This window comes from Pseudopipra pipra, chromosome 5, assembly GCF_036250125.1.
Source record: "Pseudopipra pipra isolate bDixPip1 chromosome 5, bDixPip1.hap1, whole genome shotgun sequence".
NCBI classification, from domain to species: Eukaryota; Metazoa; Chordata; class Aves; order Passeriformes; family Pipridae; genus Pseudopipra; species Pseudopipra pipra.
The window spans coordinates 29,910,249-29,936,787 of NC_087553.1; the positions used below are offsets into that span (position 1 = coordinate 29,910,249).

The 26,539-nt window shown below is 39.7% G+C and overlaps 1 protein-coding gene across 1 annotated transcript; it reads right to left on the reverse strand.

Moving 5' to 3' along the window:
* Window positions 1–639: 639 nt before the first annotated feature.
* Window positions 640–18,477, reverse strand: METAP2 (methionyl aminopeptidase 2). The gene is made up of 11 exons (XM_064655421.1): window positions 18,219–18,477; window positions 17,294–17,395; window positions 13,839–13,904; window positions 13,381–13,483; window positions 7,962–8,123; window positions 6,023–6,204; window positions 5,844–5,938; window positions 5,661–5,757; window positions 5,034–5,137; window positions 2,543–2,658; window positions 640–1,433 (listed from the first exon to the last, which is right to left on the reverse strand). Exons 1-11 carry the CDS (start codon window positions 18,373–18,375, stop codon window positions 1,181–1,183), a joined length of 1,437 nt encoding a protein of 478 aa, XP_064511491.1. The 5' UTR covers window positions 18,376–18,477; the 3' UTR covers window positions 640–1,180.
* Window positions 18,478–26,539: the final 8,062 nt, after the last annotated feature.

Consider the following 26,539-nt stretch of genomic DNA (forward strand, 5'->3'; position numbering starts at 1 on the left):
TATAGATCTATTAACAAAGCTGTCATTTTTATCACCAGTAACTATTTAAAATTTTAATATGAAGCCATGAGGTAAAGAGAACAGCACTGGAAGACATTGTATCTAGGCCTGAAGAGCCATTGGATTTCATTTACCTTTACAAATGAAATTCAACAGTCAAGACTCACTGCACTCCAAATTAGCTTGCCTGTAATGATAACTGTTAAAATAACTTTTAACACTCCAAAATAAAATCAAGTTTTTGTTATCCCTATCACTTGTCCAGTCAAATGTGAACTTTAAAGAGACTGGGAATCACATGAAATTTGACTCCATGCAGGAAGGCATGTCAATGGCAAAGATTATGTAGGGATACGTGCTAAATTCACAGCTGACTTCAGCCCAAAGTTGCATGTTGCCGATAACAGCAGCAGAGACCACCAGATGCATCTGACATGTTCTAATACAGCTGAATCTAAACTGAAGACTGGCACACTCAAAAGCACACCACACACCTTTACTGAAGTCATCACATTTTGTCCCGTAAAGTGTTGACTTCTTGCCCTGTATGCCAGCACTGACAGATTTAAACGAGCACTGGGAGGCCAAGTTTCACATGAAGGGTAAGACAGGTCCAGTTTCAACACAAGAAATGGCAAATCAAGTTTGTAAAATATTTAATAGAGCAGTTTCCCAGCAGACTCCTGACCAGAATCATAACCAGACTTCTAAAAAGTATATATATTTTTAGATTTGAAAATTTGTCTTTATTTTTTACAAAATGGATTCCAGGAAGTTTAAAAGGCAATATCATAGAGGACTGGGGCGCAGAAATCAGGTGTAGTCATTCAAAGCATTCAAGTAGGAATATGGTCATATAAATATTTGAAAAGCATCTTTTATCATAAATGTTCAGAACAAAATGTATAACTCATTCCAAACTAAAAATTGAGCTTTATAGCATGTATTTCCCTGAACAGAAAAAATAAGTAACTTTCGAAATATTTCTAAAGGCCTGAAAGCTTTTTCCCATGGTTAGTTACAATTAGAAGACTTGCCTTAGATTAAATTCCTTCCTTTCCAAATATGGAAAGTATTAACATCAGTCCACTGTTAAAACAGACAATATGTTGCAAATTAATTCTGGTATAGTATGTTCCAACAAAGCCTAGAGTATAAAGGTGCTGAGGTGGCTTTGAGTTTAGTAGTCATCTCCTCTGCTGACAACCTCCTTGCAGGTGGGGCGCAGCAGGATGGTGTGCTCGAACTGCGCCGTGTAGGAGCCTTTGATGTCGCACAGGGGCGGGTACGGATCCACTATGCCCAGGTCACACAGGTTCTTCAGGGCCATCAGGTATTTACTCTCTCCCAGGCGATCCAGCCACCGGCGGCAGAAGGCAAGAGTACCAAAGTTTTCATTGATAACATTTAGCAAGTGTTTCGCTCTTGGAAGCCTTGAAGACAAAAACAACCCAAGAACACGTCTGAGAAGAAAGGTATCACAAGCAAGCATTCACTGCAGGAATGAAACACACCAGTTAAGAAGAGGGTTAGACTGCAAGCTCTTTTCAGGCTGCCCAGGTTTGGGGTGTCTTTCTATATCAATCAAATTTTCTCTTCCCAGAAGAAAGTGCACTTCCCTCCTGCAAACAGATATCCTTCAAAATACATTGTGAACAGTATCTGCATCTAACTTTGCAAACAAAACTAAACACAGGAACAGAAGTCATTCTCTTAAATAATAAAAGGACATTTCATTTTATCAAGAGAAACAGAAATTTTCCTGATCCAAAGTGGTTAATAATCTGAACTTTTGCATAATTTTGGCATAAGCCTGGTGGTTTAAAATGCTGTGTTTTGAATTCTGAAATCAAATACTTGGTAAGTTTTTTATTCATACTTCTTACAATATATAGGCAGAAAAATTACATACTTATAGATCTACCAAAAACTAAGCTTATTTCCAATCATAAGCAGTTCCTTTGCAATTCTTAGTCTTATTCTTCCCTGCTATGTTTCTAAGCAGAGTAGCCTTTGCTTCAGAAAATATGCTGCACTCCTAGAAATGCCAGAATGCAATCCCAGTGACACTGAAAATTAATAACTATTTCATTTTGTAGCAATACACTAAAACAAGAATTTAAAACTCACAAAACACCAAAAAAACACAGATGACGTGAATAGCCTGATATATTCTGGAACAGCAGTAAGATAAAAGATTGTGGCACACAACCACAGTACAAATGTTGATTAAAAAATGCTATACATTTAATATATAGATGAACATACAAGCATAACCTATATATTATTAATTATAAAAAATAATAATGGTAGGAAGATTGTTTAAAAATGATAAAATTCTGAAAACAACCTATTTTCTCCATTTCCAGATTCTTTAGAATAATTCCATATTGTTCCAGATTTACAGTCAGAGCGTATTTTATAACAAGAACATTGCTAACACCTCTTATTAATTAGAGAAGAACATGCACTGTATCAAATTTGAACCTAAGGGAGTGACAGCTCTAGCATAACACACCAGCAAAACCCAACAAAATCCAACCTTATTGGGACATGTCCAACATCAAAGTTCTTCATATAATGAGAACACTCCATATCATCATGTACAACGCCTTTTCCTGTGCTCCCAAAGGTCTCTATAGCATACACTTCACCTTCCTAAGGAGAGAAAAAAGGAACATGTTACAATATGAAAATAAGTGACACTGGACCATTCGGATACAACCATCTCAGTATTACAACTTCTGAATACAAGTAATTAAATGTGAATAGATTCAAGCACCAAATCAATGCTGAAAGAAATTCAACATGGAGATTTCACACAGTAAAGTTACAGACATCTCCAAATCATCAACTACTTATATTAGTACCATTTTATTTGTTTCAAGTCAGAAATATCAGCATGTTTCTACTCACAATTTCTCAAAGTCATTGCAGTTAAAACATTGTCAAGGCATACATCTAACACAGCTAAGAAACTACATCTGCTAACTGGAAATACTTCTCCTTTGCTATTCAGATAGAAGTCCTAGCAAAACTACAGTTCAGACATAGCAAACAGATGTTGATTACAGAGACTGCACTAAAGAACTGTCGGCCCAATTTCTGCAAGAATTTTCTGGTAAACAGCTGCTAGTATATACCCTTAACCTGCTCATTTCCACTCCACGAGATGAATTTCTTCAAGAAATGAAGGTGATACATATCTGCAAGGGCATTATCAAAATTCTAGCCAAGAATAACTGAAATGCCATTACACAAACTCATTTCTGCCAAGTGCATTCACACATCCTTAATGGCAGGACTGTGAAAGGAACTTACCAAGACTTAACATTGACAGACACCATGAGCTGGGTTTTTCAGTTTATTTAGCTACTTTGAAAGTCACAACCCCAAAATAAGAAGCCATAAGAAAAGCAGTAACATAGGCTTCAAATTCAAGATGAACTCTTGAAGATGCCCCTGAACTGATTCATTATAAAAACACAAACCCACAAAAGCCCACACACAATGCCACCACAAAGCTCACTTTACACCCACTTTTCCCAAATGAGGATCATCAGAGGCTGTATTTCTCTCAGTCACGAAAACCTCACTGGACTGCAGTCTGATGCTATAATTAGTGCAGTACAGTAAGAGCTTGGCTATGCTCCACATTCTTCATCGGCAAAACTCTCTGTGTTTAATGATGTAGGATTGTGTCCTAAGTAACCTACAGAAGCTGAAGAAATTAAAAACATGTCCTCTCCCCAGTATCTCAATATTCAATTAAAACAATCTCAAAGCTCTGAAATCTTTAAGTAGTATTTGCTTAAAGAACACTTACGTTTCATACTAGTAATATACTGATAATGGACAATAACAAAACCAAGTACTATTCACTAAGCCTAACCAAGAACACACAAGCTTTTCTATCTTCCTTTTCCAATACTCTTAATCCCTTTGCACAGTCCTATAGATAAGATGGTAGTTAAAACCTTGTCTTTTTGCTCCCATCATAGATCAACAACTATGATTAAAGCTTGGGTGATGAGAGTAAGCCTGCCTCAAAAAACAACCCTGTGCAGACCACACCTGTGCCTATTCAGCTCTTACAAGTCTTACTTACCCTGATAGGCTTACTGGTGCCCATTAGTGATCAGGCTTTGAGTGAAATTAAAAGCTCCTTATCTCATTACCAATCTCCTAAATAAGCCTTCTTATCTTGTTAGAACACAAGCTTACATCAAAATGGTGGATAAATCTCAGGTTCCATATTTGAATACTGCCTTTACAATTGGTAGTTTGTCACATCATGTACAGTAATTTCTTTTCCCCTGCTCCAAAACGCTATTGAAAACAACATCTTTGATCTAGCCTCTCCCATTAACTAGAAATACACTTAATTATTTTGCATCTGCAAAGAAAAACAGCATTGGAGGCTTTTCAAGAAAAATACTACATCTAACAGTAGTCACAAAAAATCATCCAAAGCTACACTACAGACATATTTATCAAGAATTACCCAAGCAAGAGAAGACTGAATTACAGAGAGAACAAACAAGTGTGAATGACTTGCAAGTCCAAACACCTTTCAGGAAAACTCTAGTTTCCTGAACTCCAGTTCACCTCAAAATATGAATTCCTGTCCTTTTCCGTGCTCCTGAGTGCAACATTCCAACACTGCATTTAAATAATGAATACACGTTGAGAAATAAATATGTAAGAGTTTCTGCAAGCATCACTAAGGCCATTCAGATTTCAAGGGTGGTAGGGGTTTTTGTTTTGTTTTCTTGTTTGCTGGTTTGTTTTTTAAATAGCAGGGTTCCAAGGCTTCAATTTCAGAAAATGTCAGATACCTGAACAGTCCAGGGCTAAACAGAGGAGCCACTGAGATGAAACATTACTCCTGTACAGGAACACTACCAAGTGCAGCAGTTTTTCTGCTGCCGCGATCATCCACCAGGATCACAAATACAACACATTTAAAGTGCACAGCAAATACTCTTGCAGTGACAGCTGGGGAAACTTAAAGGTTTAAGAACTTAATTTACCTCCATTCTTGTGGCTTCTCCTCCTTTCACAATGGGCACCGTTTTTCCAGCGTGTATCCTATATGGTCCGATCGAGTGTCCGTTCAAATTGCGAATTGGCTTCACTTTTGAAGAAAACATTCATGTTACAGGCAATTTCTTAACAAATGTTAAGCCCTTTAAAGCAATTTTGTATGTTAGCCCATATTGAAAGTTCAATAGTGACTCATCATACTGCAGAGGAACTGAACACAAAACTGTCCACACATCTTGTACAAACACCAGCCAAGATAGAAGTTGGTTTTGTATGATATAGCAAAACTTCATTAGTAAAGACTAGCAACTCCAACAGCAACAAAAGCTTATTAAGAAAGCCAAACAACAGGTATCAAATTAACTGTACAGTTTGAAACAGTTGTTTAGCCTTCATCTTATCTGTTAAAGATACAGTACTTGGAAGGATAAGCCAAGAACATTTCTCCAGAGGAATGGCAAGCCAGCCAAAACCACATATTTATGCAAGACGCATACCATCCTTCTAGTACAGAGGTCTTTTCAGTATCATATAAATAAATCAATATTTGTACAAATATATATACATATACACACTTTAAAAACAACTATCCTTATATACAGAAAAGAACTTGCCTTGGTATGTTTTGCCATCAATTTCAACCTCATAAGACTCCATAACTTCTTGTATGGCCTCCCCCACATCACAGAGACGTACATCTATTCCAGCACACTGAAAATAAAGTGCAAATATAAATGGAAAATAACCTCAAAGTTTACTGTAAAAGACTTCGTAAATGACTTACATAATGATCATACCTTTATTCCAGTATTTGTGGCATCCTTTACAGCTTGTAATAGTCTGTCATATTTTGGATTAAATGTGACTGTAAAAGCACAGTCAATAATACGACCTGAAATCAGCAAAAGTTAATTAGCTTCACAGTCTTTGCAATGAAGAACATTCTCAAAGTTTTAATTCATAAATGAAAACTAACCACTAATGTGTGTCCCAAAATCTATTTTGCAAATATCATTGTATTGCAGGACTGTTGGATCTCCAGCATTGGGAGTGTAGTGGGCAGCACAGTTATTCAGAGAACACCCAGTAGGAAATGCAAGACCTGCATTTAAACCATTCTCCTTTATCAGCTTACGTGAGCAGTCTTCTAGCTTTTCACTAAAAGGCAGAGGGGAGGGAGAAGAAAAAAAAAGAACAGAACAGTTGTCATTAGTATTTCTTATGATGACTTCAAATAAATCAACACAAGAACAAAAACTTAGAAAAATATTTAAACAATATTTAAACAAATGCTTTAATGTGAAATCTTAAAACTATTTGTATGCTAAGTAGACAGACACTCTAGGCTGCAAAACCTAAGTACAACATAACATCCTCAGTTCTTTTGTTTCTTCTATCCTTTCTTAGTACTTCTGAGTACTTCTCTGGTGTTTTTACTCTAAATTTAAAATATTCATCCTTTACAAGGTACATTTTACCCATTCTTCCTGAGCAGCAGAGATTAAACAACTAAAGTTTAGTAAAATTAAATGCATTCTTTACAATTTCTGGACTTAAAAGGAGAGAAAAAAAAAAAGAAGAGAAAAGGCTTCTCATTTACTAAAAAAAGTCTAATTAAAAAAAAGGACCCTTTTCTTTACTTAATTTGAGCAATAACTGTGATAAAATAAAACCTCATGAGATTAGCATTTGTTCTTGGGTTTTGTCTACTCTCAAGCTGCTAGCTACTGCAAAGCTACAGATACGTGTCCACCACCAGGGCATTCTCCTGCAGTGTCAGTGAAGGATGCAAACTGCAGCTCACAGCAGTGCACCATACTCTGATTCTATTTAAGAAAGCCATTCACTCAGAGCTATATGGAAAAAGAAGAGAGTGTATTTTACTCAGCAAGGCCCCACAGCCTTTAGGAAGAATAGTCATGTTTTGAGAAAATTATTGCTTTTAACAGTCAAACTGTAAAATTCAGTATGACAGATTCGTTTCACCCAGACTAGTGATTGTTACAGCAGCTGCCTTTCTTTTACTTTTCCTGATGGTATATTATTTCTTTCTGTTATCCTTGCACAGTTACCTTGGGGATCAGCTCTGATTAGCTTTCTTACTATCCTACTCTTGTCAGCACAGTCCTCAGTCACACCAGGCTGAAAGCACCTGATTTTGGAAGCTAAACTGTTCTGGATCAGTGCAGTACTTGGACAGTAGACATTCACTCTAGATAAACTGAAGGACAGAAAAAGTAATAGTTGGAAGAGTCACAAAAATCAGTCCAGGCTAATTATTTCTTTAAATCAAACTTAATCAAAGTCATGTTCATCTTAATCCATTTGCTCAGCTATTTCTTATTAACTGAGAACAATAAACCCCCCCATACTGTGTTTCCACCAGAAACATCAGCTAATGAAGACTAAACATAGTGAAAACCTCCCTGCCCTGAACTGAACACACAGCCGTGCTGTTTGTATGCCCGTTTGCCCACTCCCAGCCGCACACTGCACCTGCACTGCCCACACGGCACGGCACTGACAATTCCGGCACGGCACTGACAATTCCGGCAAACGCCAGGACGTGCTGCTGCTACTGCTGCTTCTCTCAGCACCACTGCAGAACTGATGTGTGAGAGCAGCAAAGGCACTCAAATTTAAGTGAAGCATATAGTCAAAATAAGTGAACATAATGGAAAGCTTAGTTTAAAATTCAGTATGATCCCAGGCCCTGTAAAACTGCAAAAGCTAAAAATAAAAGAGGAAACTTCGAGGAAATAATTGGCCATACTGGCTGTGTACTTCAAACAGAAATCTTTCCAACACTCATGAGGCAGTGAATTAAGCACACAAAACTGAGACTAAATCTCTTGCCCTCTGGAGAACAAAGAAAAATCTACAGCAGAGGTGTTTGAGAAGACGTGTGTCCTCACCAGATTTCTATCATGGTCATTCCAGGTTTTATCCAGCTCATAACGTATTTCCTCACTTGTCTGTGTGCCTCTGCAGCCTCCCTAAAGTCATTCCAGATTTCCTCACTGGCTTGGTCTAGTGCTTTCTTTTCTTCACTAGTTGTTCTCCAAGCAGCAGTTCGCCTTGAAAATAAAAAAAGTGTTTCAAACAAGTTAATCACAGCAGTCATTACAACTTCTGTCTAAAGCCTGCAAAGTGTTTATTAACCAGTCAGGTCTACATTCCCCTGGGCAACAGAAAAGATACTGATTTACACAATTTTCAGAAAAAAGGAAGTCTATTTAAAAAAAATAAATCTACTGGCACCACAGACTGGCACCTGAGAAGGGCAGTAACACCCTACCAAAAGCCCAGATAAGCAGTCTGCCTAAAGTATGCATAACATCTTCAAAAAGACAGAACAGGCATATAAAATTCACATGAATGCCTGCAACTCTACCTTGAGTTTAGCAGGGAAAACTGCAACAGACTCTGCTCGTGCAAAAAGTTAATTTTTTTCACAATCCTACTCAGACAGCACTCTTCCTGTGCAGAGAAGAATCTCAGCACTGTACTGTGGCCGCTTGGCCCAGAAACTGTTAGAGACACAATAAACTCCTTCCAAATTTAAGAGCCTACAGTTCCAGTATTACTTTCTCTCATCCTCGGAATATTTAGGTAATAACACCTTGCACAGTGCATGGTAACTATGAAATATGCCAGGATGTTATTTCTAAATTGGTTGGATGATGAATTAACATTTGTTCCAGGAGAGCACCACTCATTCGTGGCTCTCTGGTAGGTTCATAGAACAAATACAAGAATATTTTTTAATACAGGACTAAATATAAGATTAATTTTGAATATATTTTCCACTATGCAAAAGACCCATACAACTAAGGTTTCATGAAAGCAAACAAATAAAAAAGCAATTTGAGCACTCCAGCAGCTGTCAGAATTTAACTAAAAGACTTCTGACTACAAAGTAGAGATACTCTTCAAATGGTGAAGCTGCAGCCTTGTAATGATGCAAAACACTCTAGTGATAACTCAGAGAATTCTGTACATGTTATGCAGGAAAAAAATTACTAAAACCAATAAATAGCTACACATGCTGGTAGGTGGGTCTTAAAAGAAAACAGGTGATGGACAAGGTGGACCAAAGATGCTGAAATATGCCAAAGTCTCCAAATTTAGAAATTAACTTTTACCTTTATGCAAATAAGTTGGTTCTAAGCAAACAGCTGAATACGCAGATGGTAAAGGACTAGTTTTTGAAATCCAAAGGTGCAGCTTCTTACCTGTTTCATAGACATATAACTTAGCTCCACTCTAAGAATCTCCTTTACAGCCAAAAACCAGGCAGGAGTGAGCCAAGAGACTATGCCCTGCAACTTTGCTGCACTTTGAACTAAGTATATATGCATAAATACATAAGTATATATATTTAAGTATAAATAAATAAGTATATATATTTATACTAAGTATTTAAGCAGAGTTGAAAAGATAAAGAAGGACAACAGGTTATTCCACAAAATATTCCTCAGAATGACCAGATGATCTGAAATATTTTGAGACATTTTGCTTGTTTCCCTTGAACTTTCTACTCCTTTTCAGATAAGTAACGACAGCGCAAAGCAGAAATCCCACTTTTACCTTTCACAGCAGTTTTCTTGCTCCAGCAGCAAGAATCACAAATCCTACTCTCTGAATTTGCCCTTAACTCTGGCAAATTCTACCAAAAAATCCAAAGCAACAGGCTGCAACACCTGGGCCCCTCACTGCCACTTGAAAACTGGACTACTGCCAGCACAGTAGTCACAGTGAAAAGGTGCACTGCAGAAGAACAGTGGGAAGGGAGACTTGAGGGTCTTTTCAGACTGCTCTGGATTCCAATAGCGAACACCCTCCAGTAGCAAGAACTGCTGACAGAGCCTGGGCAGCTGCTCTGCCATCTGTCACAGACATGAATGCAAACTCCAGCTAACTGGCAGGAAGCCGTCCTCCCTCTGTCCTACTGTACTTCAGCAAACAGTCACTTCATCCAAGTCACTTGGGGGACAAGACAGCCTCTACATTTAAAAATACTGTATCAGAACCACAGCATTTTGCTGCCAAAGCTGCACTACTGCACCTGGGAGCTCAGGAAGGGAGGCAAGAAATCCTGCTTGGGCCTAAGCACTTCAGGACATGTGAAAAACCAATTGATCAAATGAAGGCCTCACACCAAACATTAAGTCCTCTGGCAGGTACATGAGCTAACAAGCTTTTGACAGTTTCCTAACATGCTGCCTACCACACGTCAGCTGAAGTTCTCCTCTTGCTCCAAGCCATTTGTTCCATCTTTTCACTCCGGTTCACAGCCCGCAGTTTTCACCAGCACAAATCTATACAGGATCATGCTGTAAACTAGATTCTAGTGATCAAAGAATTCCAGAAAATAAATTTCCCCAGCTTACCTTCACCCAGAAACCCAGTCAACATGCTGGAGGGAAGGGATGCCATCCAGAGGGACCTGGACAGACTTGAGAGGTGGCCTGTGTGAACCTCATGAAGTTCAACAAGGCCAAGTGCAAGATCCTGCACCTGGGTCAGGACAATTCCACCACTAATAAAGGCTGGATGGAGAATGGATTGAGAGCAGCTCTAAGGAAAAAGATTTGGGGCTGTTGGTGGACAAGAAGCCCCACAAGACCCAGCAATGTGCATTTAAAGCCCAGCCCATTTACAGCCAAATGATACTTTGGGCTGCATCAAAAGCAGTGTGGCCAACAGGTCAAGGGAGGGAATTCTGCCCCTCTACTCCGCTCTGGTGGGATCCCACCTGACTGCTGCATCCAGCTCTGGGGTACCCAACAGAAGAAGGACATGGCCCTGTTGCAGCAAGTCCAGAGGAAGGCCATGAAGATGATCAGAGGACTGGAGCACCTCTCCTATGAAGACAGGCTGAGAGTTGGGGCTGTTCAGCCTGGAGAAGAGATGGCTCCAGGGAGACCTCATAACACCTTCCAGTACCTAAAAGGTCTAAAAGAGAGCTAGAGAGGGACTTTTTCAAAGGGCATGTATTGACAGGAAAATGGGTAATGGCTTTAAACTGAAGAGGGTCAGTTTAGAACAGTTGTTACGAAGAAATTCTTTACTGTGAGGGTGGTGAGGCACTGGAACAGGTTGCCCAGATAAGTTGTGGAAGGTGTCCCTGCCCATGGCAGAGGCATTGGAACTACATGACCTTTGGGGTCCTTTCCAAACCAAACCATTCTATGATTCTATGATAGCAGCACAGAGGCAGAAACAAGCAGGCAGGATCAAGAATTCCTTAATCCCACTTTAACAAAAATTGGTGTATCATGAAATATTGTTTATCTGTTTTCTGCCCTCTCTGTTGTATCATTTCAAATTCAGGTGCCTTCAACAAAAAACCACAAGCTTCAAACAAAAGTAAATACTTGAGATATAAAAATCTTAAACCTGTTAGTCCGTTGTCTATATAAGAACTGATTATGCGCTATTTTCTTTTACTGAAATTTGAATCACACCCACTTCCAGTTCAACTTCTCACACAAAATACACAATTGTAGGTTGATGAGAGGTAACTTTAGAAAGCATATGACATCAAGAGTTAAGAATAGAAGTGCAACTCTAAAAAAAATCAAAGACAAACCCCTACTGACCTCAGCATGAATAAGAGAAGTAGCACAAAAACGCTTCACCAATATATAAAATGAAACTATTATTCAGAATAGGAAATATCCCAGCATTAAATGTCAGCTACTAATTTAAGTAGCTGCTTATATAAGGAAATACTAAAGTAGCATCATAAGATTTAAATATTTAAATTAGGAACAAAACTAAACATATATTTGCTTAAGCACATTATATAAAGAAACTATTTCAGGTTCCTTAGAAGACTATATTCTTCTTCCATAACAGAACACTCCTGGCACAGAAAAGACACCCCACTTAAATCCTGTTCTGAAAGGCAGTTTGTTTTTATTGCATTTACCTTTTTTTTTCCTAATAAATAGTAGTGAAACCAGAGCAAATAATTTAATCTTTAACATCAGAGATGTGAAAAGTGTGTTATTTGTGAATAAACTATGAACATGCTTAAGGTGTTTATCATCTAATTTCCTGGTTTGCTTAAATCATAACCTTATGAGCACGGCACATACAGGGGAACATTTAACTCTTAAGCATTAAAGAATCACTCCTGGATCAGCCTGTCAGAAATATCCTGTGAAAGTCCTTCATTAGCATGCAAAAGGCAGTCATTTATAAATAAATAGGAGCACCTTATGATCAAACTGAAGTAATTATAAAGAAGAAAAGGCTTTCACAAAAGCAAATTTTATTCTCATAAAAATGAAACCATATTATATGTGAATATCTGAACACAATTTATAAGATGTATTAGACTCAACTATGCAGCTTACGCTCTATGAGAAAAACGCATTGACTTTATATAATCAATAAATAAACATTTCAAAGTAATTTCATTCTGAAAAAAAAGTAATTGGAAAAAAGACAATGCTTTCAAAAAGATAAGTATTTATCTACTCCCTCTCTTTGGTTTAAACTATTTTTTTTCAGAGTTTTGATTCAAAATTTCCTGGGAAGTTTCAAAGTAATACTTGGTCTTTTCATCTTTTCACGTAATTCAAGCTAATTCTATGCCACACATCCCCTGTCTCCCTCACATGACCTTCCACAACACTTCACATAGGAGAAAAAAAAAAAAATCAGTCAAGGACAACACAGTCAAGGTGGTATGCCCTAGTTCTTAACAAAAGAAATAGTAGTTGCCTGTAAAAACATAAGGATGCAGATCTCTGTTCCAGCAAACCACCAGAAGCTGTTGCTTGTATAGTGAAATTGCACATTATTCCCACACCACTATGAATTACAAAAAGCAGCTGAGGTTATAATAACTATATATTTATACAAAGAAAGAGAAGTAAAGTACAGAATATACCACTTGGGCTTTTAAATTAGAGAGATTGACATGTCTCTACCAAAAAATAAATAAAACCCAAAAAGTTGATGTCTCAATGGTCACAAAACTGCTGCACAATAGTGTCTCATTTCTTTAAATTTTAAAACTTCACTCACTTCTAAGTCAGACAATGTTTTCCTTACAAGCTGCCTAGTGAAATCCTGCTGGTCCCCTGCCTCATGGCAATTCTGCTCATACTGGCTACACTTTAATTAAAAGGGTAGGGAAGGACGAACATTTCTGGGCTGAAGACTTGTATTCTTTGAGTTCTTGGATGATCCAGTTAAAAAAAAAAAAGGCAAAACCCAAAGCACATTACAACTAATTTTTTCCATTTAGTTGTACTTAAACAGCTTTTTCAGCACACTCAAATGACAGCATTTATTTTTTAAGCTTAAAACACTCACCCATCTTGTGTTGGTGGATATTCACATTCTTCTCCCTTCGGGAATACATTGCTGGGAAATAGATCACATATTGGAATAGAAGGTGGATCTGTTTGGACCTTAGCTGTTGAGTATAATTTAAGAAAGTTTTACACACGGTACACTGGAAATATACATTATCTTATTTCGAGCACAGAAGTTAAACAGCACAAGTTATTTAAGACTCCCTTACTAGAATTCGGGCTTCTACCAAAACTATCATATCACAATGCCCTCATGTGACTTCATTCAGCCAATACTCAAGGCCAAATGAATGCCCTCAGTGGCATGCAGGGATAGCAGAAAGAGGACAACTCAGCCAGACTTAGGCTACAAACACAAACTGCACCCCAAACTTTGTTTCAGCTGTCAAGAACAGCACTTGCACACACTTAATACCAAATATTCATGCAGTCCATATTTTTGTGCTTGATACCTACGTCCTTTCTTCTTTTTCTTCTTCTTCTTCTTCTTCCCAGTTGCTCCATCTCCTTCACCCTCTCCATCTACAGGAAAGAAAGTGCTCAGGTGAACATAAAATAACTTTAAAGAACCAAAGTTCACATGATACATATAGAAACATCTGGACTATCTGGAAACACTTCTTTCACAGAATTTAATGGATTAAAATACAACATCCAAAAGCTGCCACCAAACCATTAGCATTTTCAGCCCCCACACGGACCTAAGAAAATAGTTTCTAAAGTTAACATACATATCACCAAAGAGAGCAAAAAAATGTGGCTCAGGGAAAGTATTTTCACAAAGTCCTACTTCATATTCCTCTCTTCTCAATTCAGGCAAAAAGATGCCAAGGATTGTTGGAGGACACGAGAGAGAACGGTATTAGACACAACAGCTAAATAAAAAGCTAGAAACTATGGCTTCAGACTCATCTTCTGATGCTTCAGCTAAAGGAGCTTACTGCATCTGGAAAGATACAAACCCCAAATGTGTAAAGATGACACCCTTAGAGCAGGATGAGTTTAATCAGGAGATGACAGGGAAGGTCACAAACAGCACTCAACAAAACCACTGCATGTGGGAGCTACAAGGGTGGTAAAACACCAGAACAGGTTTCTCCGAGAGGTGGCAGATGCCCCATCCCGTGAAACACTCAAGGTCAGGCTGGATGGGGCTTGGAGCAACCTGATCTAGATGAAGATGTCCCAGCTCACTGCAGGGGGTTGGACCAAATGACCTTTAAATGATCCTCCCAGCCCAAACCATGCTATGAATCTATATCAGTGGGAAGTTTCCAGAGAGCAGAGCACGTAAGCACCAAGAATCAGCCACATCATTTACAGTCACATTTGGGGGTTAACGACAACCCCACAAACTTCACGTTTGGCTTCTTCTCATGCCTAGTTACTTCATATCAATATCTAATATGACCTCATCTAATTAAACCTTCTGGACCTAAACACAGGTTCTTTTTAAAATGGACAAATACTAGTCAACTACATTTAGAACATTTTCATCTACAGTGAAAAGTAAAATAGAAAGAAGTTTTAGAATCAAATCAAAGCATCGCCATTTTGAATGTATTTATACAGAAACTTGTATTTAAAACCAAAACAAAACACTTATCAGCTGCTCCAGTCACTAAATTACAAGCCTCTCATGAAGACCAATGTGATCTGCATTTTTATGCCATGGTGAGTGCTGTAAGCCTGAAGCTGGGGCAAATTTCAGTAAATGTCACTCCTGCCCCTCCCAGCTCATTTTGGCATTAAGTATTAATTTAAGTTTTTGCAATAAATAGCAAATATAAATACTTTGCTGCTATAACATAGTCCAGCCTACCAAATTCTTCATCAATCTTTATTTCATAGATAGCCAAAAATCTTTAATAGTGCATATAAATTTCTTTAAAATGTGGTAACTTTACCACATTTCTCTTGACCTTGAGCTGTGCTCAAACTATTCATAAAGCAGTTAATTAAATATGACTCCAGTTCATTCACCAAGGGATTTTTTGATTTTTTTTTTAATGCTAGGTGTAAACTGAAGGGAAAAAAACCCCCAGCATTTCTTAAATGCTGTTGCTGTTGCTATCTGCTTATTGTGGCTTTTTCATACATCACTGGATGTGAAACTGCCAACTGCAAGCCAAACCAACCCTGCCTGTGCTTTCATGTCCTTGAAGACTGCTGCAGACTAACTGTGATGCCAGAAACATAACTACTGCATCTGACCAATACCCTGTTTGTCTTCAGGTTATTTAGCTGCTAGTGAAAAAAATTTTCAGCAGAAAAGGAATTTAAGATCTTTGCAGAACTGAAGCCCAATCTTATTTCATTTTGGCATGGCCATTTAATAACTCAGAGCAGTATCACGCAAAAATGATATCAGTATGTTTTAACACGGCAAGGGAAATCCAAAAGAGCACTTTCTAACCTCTCCTAGAGTTCAAAAGTTGTAAAGTCTCATTTTTGGGAGGCCACTCAGGCTTATCAAATGGAACAAAAAGAAAAAATGGAGTAGGTATTTTATTGATTTTAATCTAATGCAGCACCATGTCTTTAAGCAACAATCCTGAAACTACACAATTAAAACAGCAAGTGATGAGAACCAGTACAGGTAAGAACATACAGTCGTCTTGAAAAACCTTACATCAGTAAAATATCGATTTTACTAAAAACACATACAAGTCTAATATGTAGAAAAAAAGGAAGATCATTAGTTCATAGCATCACTTTAATTTTTTTATATTTTCTGATACTGTAATACCAATTGCTAATACTGTAAAAAGGATAACAGAATACAGCATTTGATCTGCAAGTTCAATGTTATTTCTTCTGAGGTGGAACTCTATTCTAATAATTTTCCAAGATCTCTTCATTGGATAAAGTTTTCACTATCCCTCTCAATACTTTTTACTCAACTTGTAATGATGGCAAAGCACATATTGCATTAATTATCTTTCAACTCCATAACCTGAAATATACCACAAAACAAATAAACCATCAGAATATATTTCTATGGAAAGTAACAGCATTAAACTGTAGTGTACACTGCAGACTGAAAACGTTCAAAGACAAATTTATTTGTTATTTAATACACCGTGGCACACTGATTTAATTTTTTAAAACTTCCATACTCAATTCATTAAAATTAAACTCCAGAATGATGAATTCCAGCAAGTCAACTAAGAAGATTGCTAAGCAGACTAGGAAACATTTCAGGATGCTGAGCCAACTTTACATGCTATTTTTTTTACATGTATTTTTTAAAATTTCCATGTCTATTGGGAACCAACCCTCAAACCAAAGGAAACACAGCACCTTTTTCTGATATTCCTACAGAAGAGATGCACCCAGTCTGGATTTCAGTATGGACACTTTTAAGGCTCTTGCTTAGAAAATCAGCTGCATATCACAAGGTGTATGTCTCACTTGTGCATTAATCCCTCCCCAATTCAATTTTAATGAGAAAATATAATTATAGATGAGCAGGTTTAAAGTCATGGGTAAAGACTCTAAAACTTCCTATTAATTAAAATGCTCCCTTAAAATTTGCTCTATGTTTTAAGCCACGAATAAGAGACATAATTTGGAACATAAATGCCTACTGACCATGGTAATGCAAGTGAGAGTAATTTATAGCTTAACTTATCTCAAACTAAACATTTCCTTCAGTAATTAGGTCCTTGAAAACACAAAGCTTTAAAAAAGCTTGTATCCCTGTTATTTTTCTTTGTATGCATATGTGACAGCTGAAATGTTGACATAAAAAGTTAAAAGTGTATATAGTTCCATCTCACCTGTCCCAAGGAAAAAATAAACAAACAAAATCAAAACCCAGAAAGATATCTGTAAAAGGGTTGTTAAAATGGGTGTTTTGGAAGAAGCTGAAACTCAAAATGTCAAGAGAAAACATAAGTTACACTTACCTTCATCATCATCATCTTTTTCTTTCTCCTCCAGTGCTTGCTTGTCCAATTGTTTTGCTACATCATCAAGAGCACCTTCTATTTCTTTATCTGTTTCTTGTCCTGTTTGTAAAATTAAAGTATGACTTACCGTAAAACATCAGCTCCACATTACTAACCAACAGCCCCCCAAACTTTACACAAATATTATGCTGTATTCATCCTACAGACACCAGAGCACATACTGCTTTTCTTCTTTCTCAGCAGCCCCTATGTGCAAGACTGTAGGGCCCTACAGTGACAGGCACTGTTACTGACACTTGCGTATAAAGGTAGATTACCCTGACACTTCTGATTACTTTTTTCTGCCAGGGTAACTAGTTCTCCTTGCCGTAGCAGCAGCCTGCTCCTGTAAGATAACATGGGCGTGAAGTAGATAATTATAAACGCACAGCACCATCATCACTCGCTGCTGGCCTGCTAAAACAAACCCAAACCGTAGCGCCTTTACACCATTTGCCCAGACTTGCTCCGGCTCTCTGCGAGGACTTGGGAGGGGTGCTCAGCCTCCATCACGCGGGATGACTTTTACACCAGCAGTCTCACGCCTCGCTTCCCTCGGGGCATAGGAGGGGGTGAGGGAAGCGGTGGCTTCTCCTGCGCGCCCCGGAGAAGGCAGGACTCCCCAGCCCCGGTGGAACGGCAGCAGCACCCTCCGGGCACGGCCAGCCCGCTCCGAGCCGCGGGGATCCCGCTCAGCCCGCACGGCCGCCACGGCCCGGGACAGTGTCCTCGGCGGACCCCCGCACCCGCACGGCGGGACCCTTCGGCCCCCCGCGGCCTCCTGGTGCCGCGCACGACGCCCGGTGTGCCGGGCCGCGGCCCCTCACGCCACCCCGCCAGCCCCTCAGCGCAGCGTCCCGGCGCGGCGCGGCCCGGCCCCTACCCGCGGGGCCCGCTTTGCCCTTCTTCTTCTTCTTGCGCTTCTTCTTGGCGCCATCCTCGGCGCCGAGCCCCGCCGCGCCGTCCCTGTCGCCGGGCTCGGGGGGCAGCTCTCCGTTCAGGTGCTGCTCCGGCTCCTCCGCCCGCCCCACGCCCGCCATGTCGCCGCGGCCGCGCCGCCTCGCGCGCACGGAGCGAGCCGGGCAGAGCGGCGGGCCGACAGCGCGCTCGGTGGTGCGCGCGGGGCACGCCGGGACGGTGGAGGACTCCGCGGGCGGGGCAGGCGGAGCAGAGGGGGGCGGGCCCTCGGCCGCGCACGCGCATCGCGCCCGGTGCGCGCGCGCAGGGCCGTGAGGGGGGTGGGGCCGTGAGCGGCCGTGCGGCGGAATGAAAAAGTGGAAAAATATCTTATTAAAACAACCCTTTTCTCCAACAGGAACAGCTGCTGTTGAATGTTTATAGGATGTGCGATTGTTAGAGTTTTACAGCTGGAGGACACTGAACAAATTTAAGTCACACGAGAGAACTCGTGTACAGAAGGAAAACACTGCACTGAAAAAATTACTTGTTCCAAGGCACGTGGAGCAAATAAAGGGAAGATTCTAATACATGCTCAAGGACACTGCCTTGTCCCATTTCCACCACTACCTAGAAAAGCAAGGCAAAGTACCAGTATTGCCAGCGTCCACTAATGGTTCATTAAATTAGCCCAGTTCTTAAAATTCGTTTGCTGAGTTTATACTTTGCACAAGTTTTCTGCTAGTATAACATGCTGGCTGAAAAATACTTTTTTTCCTCACTAGCATATTTCAACATGTATTTATAGTACATAATATATAGTGTCATTACAATTTATAACATACAAAGGTTAAAAGTGAGCCTTATTTTCCATAGCTGCATTTTAAAATGCTTCTGCAGACAGGTCTCTGCTTATGAAAACTGGTAATGCCTTGTACCTCACTGAGATACCAATTCTGCCCTCTCGACCCTGCTGATTCCAGCTCCTGGCTTTCATCTCCCCGCTCCTTGCCTGACACCCCTAGGCATTTCCTCACTCCTGAATTGATACAATTCTCAGTAAGAACACTCCAAAAGGCTAAGCTAATGCTCTAGTAATGATCAAACTCCATGCTGCTCCGGGCAGGTGTCACAGCAGCATGTTCTCCACTGCTTTTGCTTGGAAGAGCACTTGAACATGGAAACATCCAGCTGGGGCATTTTTGGGCAGGGATGGGTGCAGGGAAGGTGATTCCCCTGGCCTCAAGGCATGTTCTGAGCAGTAAGACATGCCTTACCAGTTGGGAACTGCTGTGTAACCACTTGTTCCCCCCTTTAAATCACATGGGTATATGCCACTGTTAATTAGTCTAACTGGACCACCTCCTGGAGGGCCCTATTGCTATGGTTAAAGCAGGATAAACCTTGAAGGATAGAGCAGGTGAGCTGTTTAGCTCTTGCTGCTGTCTTCCTGCTGTTCTGTTGCCCCTACTCCAGTCAGAATTGATGTTGTCTCTGAGCTATGGAGGAATAGCTCTTTACCATACTGAGAATGGATGACATAAAAGCATGTGTACTAATGTTGCGCACAAAACACTCTTGGTTTATTGCTTTTCATTCTAGTTTGTGAATTAGAAGAGGAATCTACAGAGCTGGGGTTTTGTTTGGCTTTTTGTTTGTCTTTGGCTTGGGGTTTTGGGGGTTTTTTTGGTGGTTGGTGGCAGGGGAAGGGGGAACACGAGTGGTAAAATTTCTTGAATTCTCCATTTTGAGTCATCTTAGACCTTCCTGTTGGACATATACTGTCATTGGGCATTGTAATGGTCCCAAGATATCCAAGAGCAGTAGTTTTGTGTTTTATTTTAATCCATTAGTCTCTCATACAGCAGACTGTTCTTACCCCTCACTATATCCCCTTTAGTGTCTTTGACAGTGTGAAAAAGAGAGTTACTAGCTTGTGCTCCTGTTCCATTTGCTCTGGTGTGTACCAAAACAGACGGGTTGCCAGACCACGGATTTTGTTGACTCTAGAACTGAAGTGACATATAAAGGAGTCCATAAAGTCTAAAGAAGCCCAGGGAATACAGGAGAGATGCTGACCAGAGATAGATAAGTAAGAATAAATCTCATGCAGCAGCTCCAAACATGAGATCCAGAAGTAGGGGCATCAGAGGGAAAAAAAACCCAAGCAGAACAAATACTTCAGTGATCAGCTGAATTAATGAAGGCAGTTTTCTCAGAAGGTTATTTCTTTCCTCCCCAGAATGACTCTGACACCAGTCATAATCACTGTGACACCCCCACAGAGAGAGATGGCTTGCCCTGTAGTAGTACATGTGCAGTTGGCCAGCTGTGCTGTGCTGCCACACAGTTCAGCAGGGTTTGGCCTGTCTCTCTTTAGGTGGGGACGCTTCTTCAGGCCGCTATCATCTATTCAGCTGCTGATTTTTACAAACTGTGTCCAGACATCATTATCTTTGGGCGTGTTATTCCACCAAATTTGGCTGAAACGGGACATTCATATAAACCTCCTTTCCTTAAAAAAGTAGGCTGAAAATAAATTGTAGAGGGGTGTCACACTTAACTTTACAAAGAATATGAAAAAAACCCAGCAGAGTGAAAGCAAACTGGCAGGGAGGTAGAAGAGGCAGGATTAACAATGTATCTCTACAGCTTGAGGTGGTGTTACTGGGCCCAGGCTGTGTTCATTTGGCTCTCAGGGAAGAGGGCACATTGGGCAATGCAAAGTTCAGCACTTTCCAGGTTATGCTTCTTCCAGACCCAGAATTAGCACTGTACGTAAGAGAGTACAGATAACCAGCAGGAGAATAGCATGATAACCAACCTGCAAAAATAGGAATGCTGTATAAAAAAATTTGCAAAGTGGGAATAAGAAGTTGGACTGACTGCATTAACATGAACAGACTAACAGCTGGTTTCATATTCCCCACCTGGCTGCTTTTAAGAGGAGAGTGAGACATCTTGTAGCATGCCCTTGGCCAGCTCAGAATTTTTAGTCCTTCTTTTCCTAGCATTTAAACACATTATATTAATGGATACTATTTTTCCCAATTTCATGCTATACTAGGCAGCATGATGACAGTATCAGGCAGGCCATAGGGCAGAAGAGACCTATGAATACGACTTTAAGCTGAAGACACATTCTTTTGTTTTCTCACAGTCGCTATTCCTTTTTCCTAACCAGCCTCCTGAACAAAGGCAGGCAGTGGCTGGGGAATTAAGGGAAAGGCGGAATGCAGTCCAAAACATGCAGCAGGATTTGAAACACTTTACTGAAAGACAACACAGAGATTCACTTCTTTATTTTCTTCCAAGGACACTGCTCCCATTGCACTATTTTCCAAGCAAAAGAAGTTACGATCTTCAGGAAAAGACTTTTTTTCGTGTAATGTTAGTTTTCCTTTGTGTTTTCTTGTCAGTCACTATGTAAATGTAAAGAAATGGCATGGAATGGAGCAGGGGAGCTGTCTCTGGCAGCTGTGATTTAATCCTGGAAAGAGGGGGAGGAGGGACAACTAGGGAGTAAGTGGTTTGTATCAGTCCCCAGAAGAGTTGAACAGCAGGATGTTATATTTGTTTCTGTTTATGACACTTTAATACTCTTCTTCCTATGTTAGGGCTAAAACTCATAGTCCTTACTCAGCTCTAAAAATTCAGTGAAATCAATGGGACAATTTTTATGACTGGAGTTTAAATATTGGGCCTAAAGGCTGGATGTAGACAAAGAAAATGTTTCCTGCCTGAGAGCAAAGAAGTCTTGTGAATTTCAGAAGGAAAGATATTCCCCATTACCCACTGCTGAGGACAGGGGACACTTGGACTTTCTCAGCCACGATCATAGCATTTACTATGGAAGACACATCAAAGTGTCTTCCTTAGCATGAGCAGAATAAAGGGCTTCCTTAATTCTGAAACCAATTCTTCTCTAACATTTTCTTATAATCTAGATGAAGTAGCTAAATCAAAGTTAAAAGTGACAAAACCAGCCAAAGAATTCGCATTTAACACTGTTCACTGTGGACTTTTTTCCACATTCCTTAGTGATTGCTTCTTTTTTCTTTTTGCCAAACACTGGTTAGATTACAGCTTGCCAGCTGTAATCCAAATATGCCTTGCCTCAGCTAGTGTTCCAACATCTGTGTCCTTTGGAGGACAGATTTTCAAAGAATGTCATGAGTGCTTCTGAAAAGAAGCAAATTTCATCTCTCTTAGTGGTGAAAGTCACCTTGAGAAGCACAGTCCGCTGTGTGTACTCAGACTGGGACAAAGCAAATGCTTCTCACTTTGCATCAATAGATGTATGCTGTGAAATACAAAAGTCAGTCAGTTTATTGCCTTCTCTGGAGCTTATTTTTAAAATTGCTTTTAAACTACAAGATTCACACGAACAAAACAAGCCCTTGTCTAGACCAGTGCTTCAAGAAGACTCCTTATATTTCTGTGACAAGGAGCTATTGCATTAGGCATGTATGGAGATGTATGCATTAGGATGTGCTACAGTGAGCATCTCCCTGACAGCACATCCCTGTGCCTGTGTGCAGTCTTGGTAAGGGATGAAAGGCTACCCAGAGTCAAGGGTCACCAGACAGTTATTTTTCAAATAATTTTTTTATATTTATGATGGAGTCATAATTTTTTTTATAAAGGCATATTTATTGATTTACTTACTGAGCCACAACTGCAGATAGAAGCAGTCTTCTTTTTCAGATAACAAAGACATTGCATATCCTCAGAAATAATTGTAGGTCACATCTCATGAAAAGCCTAGATTAGAATAGAATGAGCCTAAATTATCAAAAACTGATATTTTGAACTTCAGTTTTTTACTCAATTTTATATCATTTAATACTGATGTATTAATGTATTCCCATTCATACAATGCTGGTTCCTTCTTATCTGAAGCAGATTTACAAGGCCTCACACAGAAAGTAATTCCTCAGTTTCAGTGTTAGTATAAAAAACATTAACAGTTTCCTTCTTACAGCCTGCTGACATAGCTATTTTCCTCTGGGGTCCTCCACTCCTTCTTCTTTCTGGGGAGTAATGAAAGTAATGTTTACAGCTGCAGCACTGGAAGCGGTACCTATATATTTCTTTCACCAGGTATTTTCTTTTACGTCTGGAATATTCTTCTACTTCACCTTGACGCTTCCTCCAGTCTTAAATTGGAAGCAGTAAATGAAAACTAGAATGAAAGAGAGAGGCAAGAAGTTACCAGAAGAACTGTCCTCATATTTCACACAGATCTTCCCCCTGGCTTTACTCCCAGGTAAAGGTGTGACATCAGTAGTGGTGGGAGCGGGGAAGGTTCTGTCAACTACTTTTTCAGGGGAGGTATAAAAAGTAGTCCCAAGGCAGATGTGGCCAAGACAGAACAGGAGAGATGGGAGAGGCACATGAGCAGAACTGGCACTCTGCCACACAGTGTGGGCACAGGGAGACAAATGGGAAAGTGAATGTGCCTTACACCTAACCCTACCTCCTTGAGGTGTAATACATAATGTTCACTTCTGCTGTCAGCATTTCATGAGTTTAATATACTTACCTTACAAACTTCAAACAGTTGGTTATATAATGCCATATAATATCCTTGTTCTACTGTTTTGGAATCGACTGAACAAGAGCACATTGCTAGTGCAGAGCTCTGTGGATTTCATGAAGTTCATGTCTGCTGACTAATGTACTGGGAGCCAGTGTTCACAGCATTCCTCTGGTGTGTGACTTCCCAGTATAACTGGGTTTTAAATTCAGTTTTCATCACATTTCCTTTAAACTGATATTTTTGTTCCAAGGACAAATCTTGTTTTGCCTAACTTAGTTTTGAATTTCAGAAATTTACTCCAGGTTGTTTCAGTTTATGAACATATTTGTGTGCACTCAAAGAGTGAAAGAAGCTACCACTGAAACTGGAAAGGGTAACCTGTGGTTACAGCTACGCTTGCTTGTGTCGAGGGGAGACAAAGAGGTTTTTTTGTGAACTTCCTTTGTATTTTAGATTTTAAAACTCAAAAAAGTCATTAAAAATTTTTTAACATTGGCAGGCCTCTAAGTAAAATAAAGATGGTCCCTTCACAACCATAGAAAATCAGAGTTTCCAAACTGGGGGGGAAAAAAAAAGCCCAACACACAAAAAGAGTATACAGAATCAATAGCTACTAGATAAAAGCTACTAGATAAAACTTCTTTAGACACTCAAAGTTTTATTACATTGAACAGCACACGACATCTAAGAAAGCAAGCAAAATTTTGGATTTATTTGATTACCATTTTACTGAGGCAAGAGAAAATAATTTACATAGGAGAGAAGAAATCAATAAATGTGTTACATTACATTATATTGCACTTCAGCAGGCATAGTCCAAAACATACACTGCCAGTGCTAAGATTCCTGGTTTGGCAACGGCTGCACTAAATCTCTTTGTCCCGCTCTGCGCAGGTGTTTCTGAGCTTGATCTAGGAGTGTGTTCCTTGAGAGGAAATGTGACTCAGTCTCAACTGTGAAAAGGTGCACTGCCAGCCTGTTCACATGTGTTTCAGGCAGCAAAGCTAACTGGTCTGTTTTCTGTGTCCTTTGACTGTTATTGCTCTCACTTAATGATACAGCTTTTTTTTCTCTTCGGCCTAATCGAAGGCAGGAGTGTCATCTGTGTACAGGTGAGTATATAGAAAGGCATGAAGATGGATTTTTAAACAATGATACAAAAAGAAAAGAAAAATATCCAGTTTTGTGACAAATATCTTGTCATTCCCTCTGTAAAACCACTATGAAGGACTCAAAGCCAAAGATCTTTGATCCCACAGGCAGATGAGAGCTCGCCACTGAACATGTTGAATAAGTCTGTGGCTGCCAGCATGTTACAGGAACTTGGAGAGAAGTTACAGCTCCTTGCTGGGTATGAAACTGATTTCCCTCAGGGACTTGTGAATGTGCTAACCTGTAGCTGGAGAGAACTCAGGGAGGGTATTGCTTACCATTAATGGCACCAGAAGTCACTAACATACAGAAGTGTGAGAACCAGGTGAAGCCAAGCCTCAGAGGAGGTCAAGAGTGGTACTCTGTGGTCCAAAGGTACAGAGTCTGAAATCACCGCCATCAAAAGAGAACAATACAAGAAAAGCTTTGCCTGCACTACAAAGGAAAAAAGAAAACATGAGACAGCACCAAATATGTCTCTAGGAAGTAAAGGTAAGGTCATGCTGTGTAAATGTGCTGTGTTGTACTGTTTGGTCTTAAAAGGGAAAAAACCACTTTATGCTAAGTCTACACTCTCTGGCTGGTTAGGTCAACATGCTCCACTTTATAGTTAGTTATACTGCAGTTCTCTGCAAAGCAGTGCTTTAGGACATGATGAAATAACTTTGCAGCTGAAGCAAGAGGTACAAACACTTAGAAGAACAAAGCCAGTGAAACTGGGCAGTGTTTCAAATCATTTATCAAAACATTTTTAGTCTCCTCTTTCAAGGTGAGTGATAGAGTCATAACATATTGCGCCAGCAAAAATATTTGCATCCAGAGCATTTCATTCAGCAAGTGTCAGTAATCCTCAGTGCAGAACCATAGGTTGGAGTCAAGCTTGTTCCAGCTCTCCAGGTGCTACTGCAGCCTTCCTCTTTTTTTTTTTTTTAAAAAAAAAAGAATTATCTTTGGTTTATGTTTTTGAAAGCTGACTCACCCTTGCAGGTATGATCATAAGCATGCTTCCTGTCTAGCTCCTGTTGTGCAAAATGATGCTGACCAAACACCCATCACAATCAGCTTCTTCCTGTCTGGCATTTGTGATGAAAGAGGTAAGAGTACCAGGCAGCTCAGTTACATGGCTCTTAGCAGAGGTGGTTAGAATGATGCAGTACCTGAACAGCTATTTTGAATGTTTGATTTAACTGAAGTATGGATTAACATGAGAAGGGAGCAATTGTCAAACAATAACTCTCCTTAATTTTTGGATACTATCTTCTTTTAAATACCCAATCCTTCTCTGATCATGTCTGATCATCTGCCAACAAATTTTTCTACAGAGCCGCTGCAGGTTCCCTACTCCACTGCAGGTCCAGTACTCTTTACTAGTAAAATACAGGGTGAATAACTTCTTTTGGATATTATGTTAAGCCTTTTCATACTGGAAACCATCTGACCACATATATTTGACATAATAACTTTATGGGAGCACTAGTGCACTAATAGGAAAGTTCTGCACAAGGCATTATAACAGTTCTGCCTAAAACATGAACAAACGTAATGATCTGAAGGGAAGAACTGCTTACTCTGCACCAATTTTTTGATTTCTTTAAGAACATTGCCATGTAAAA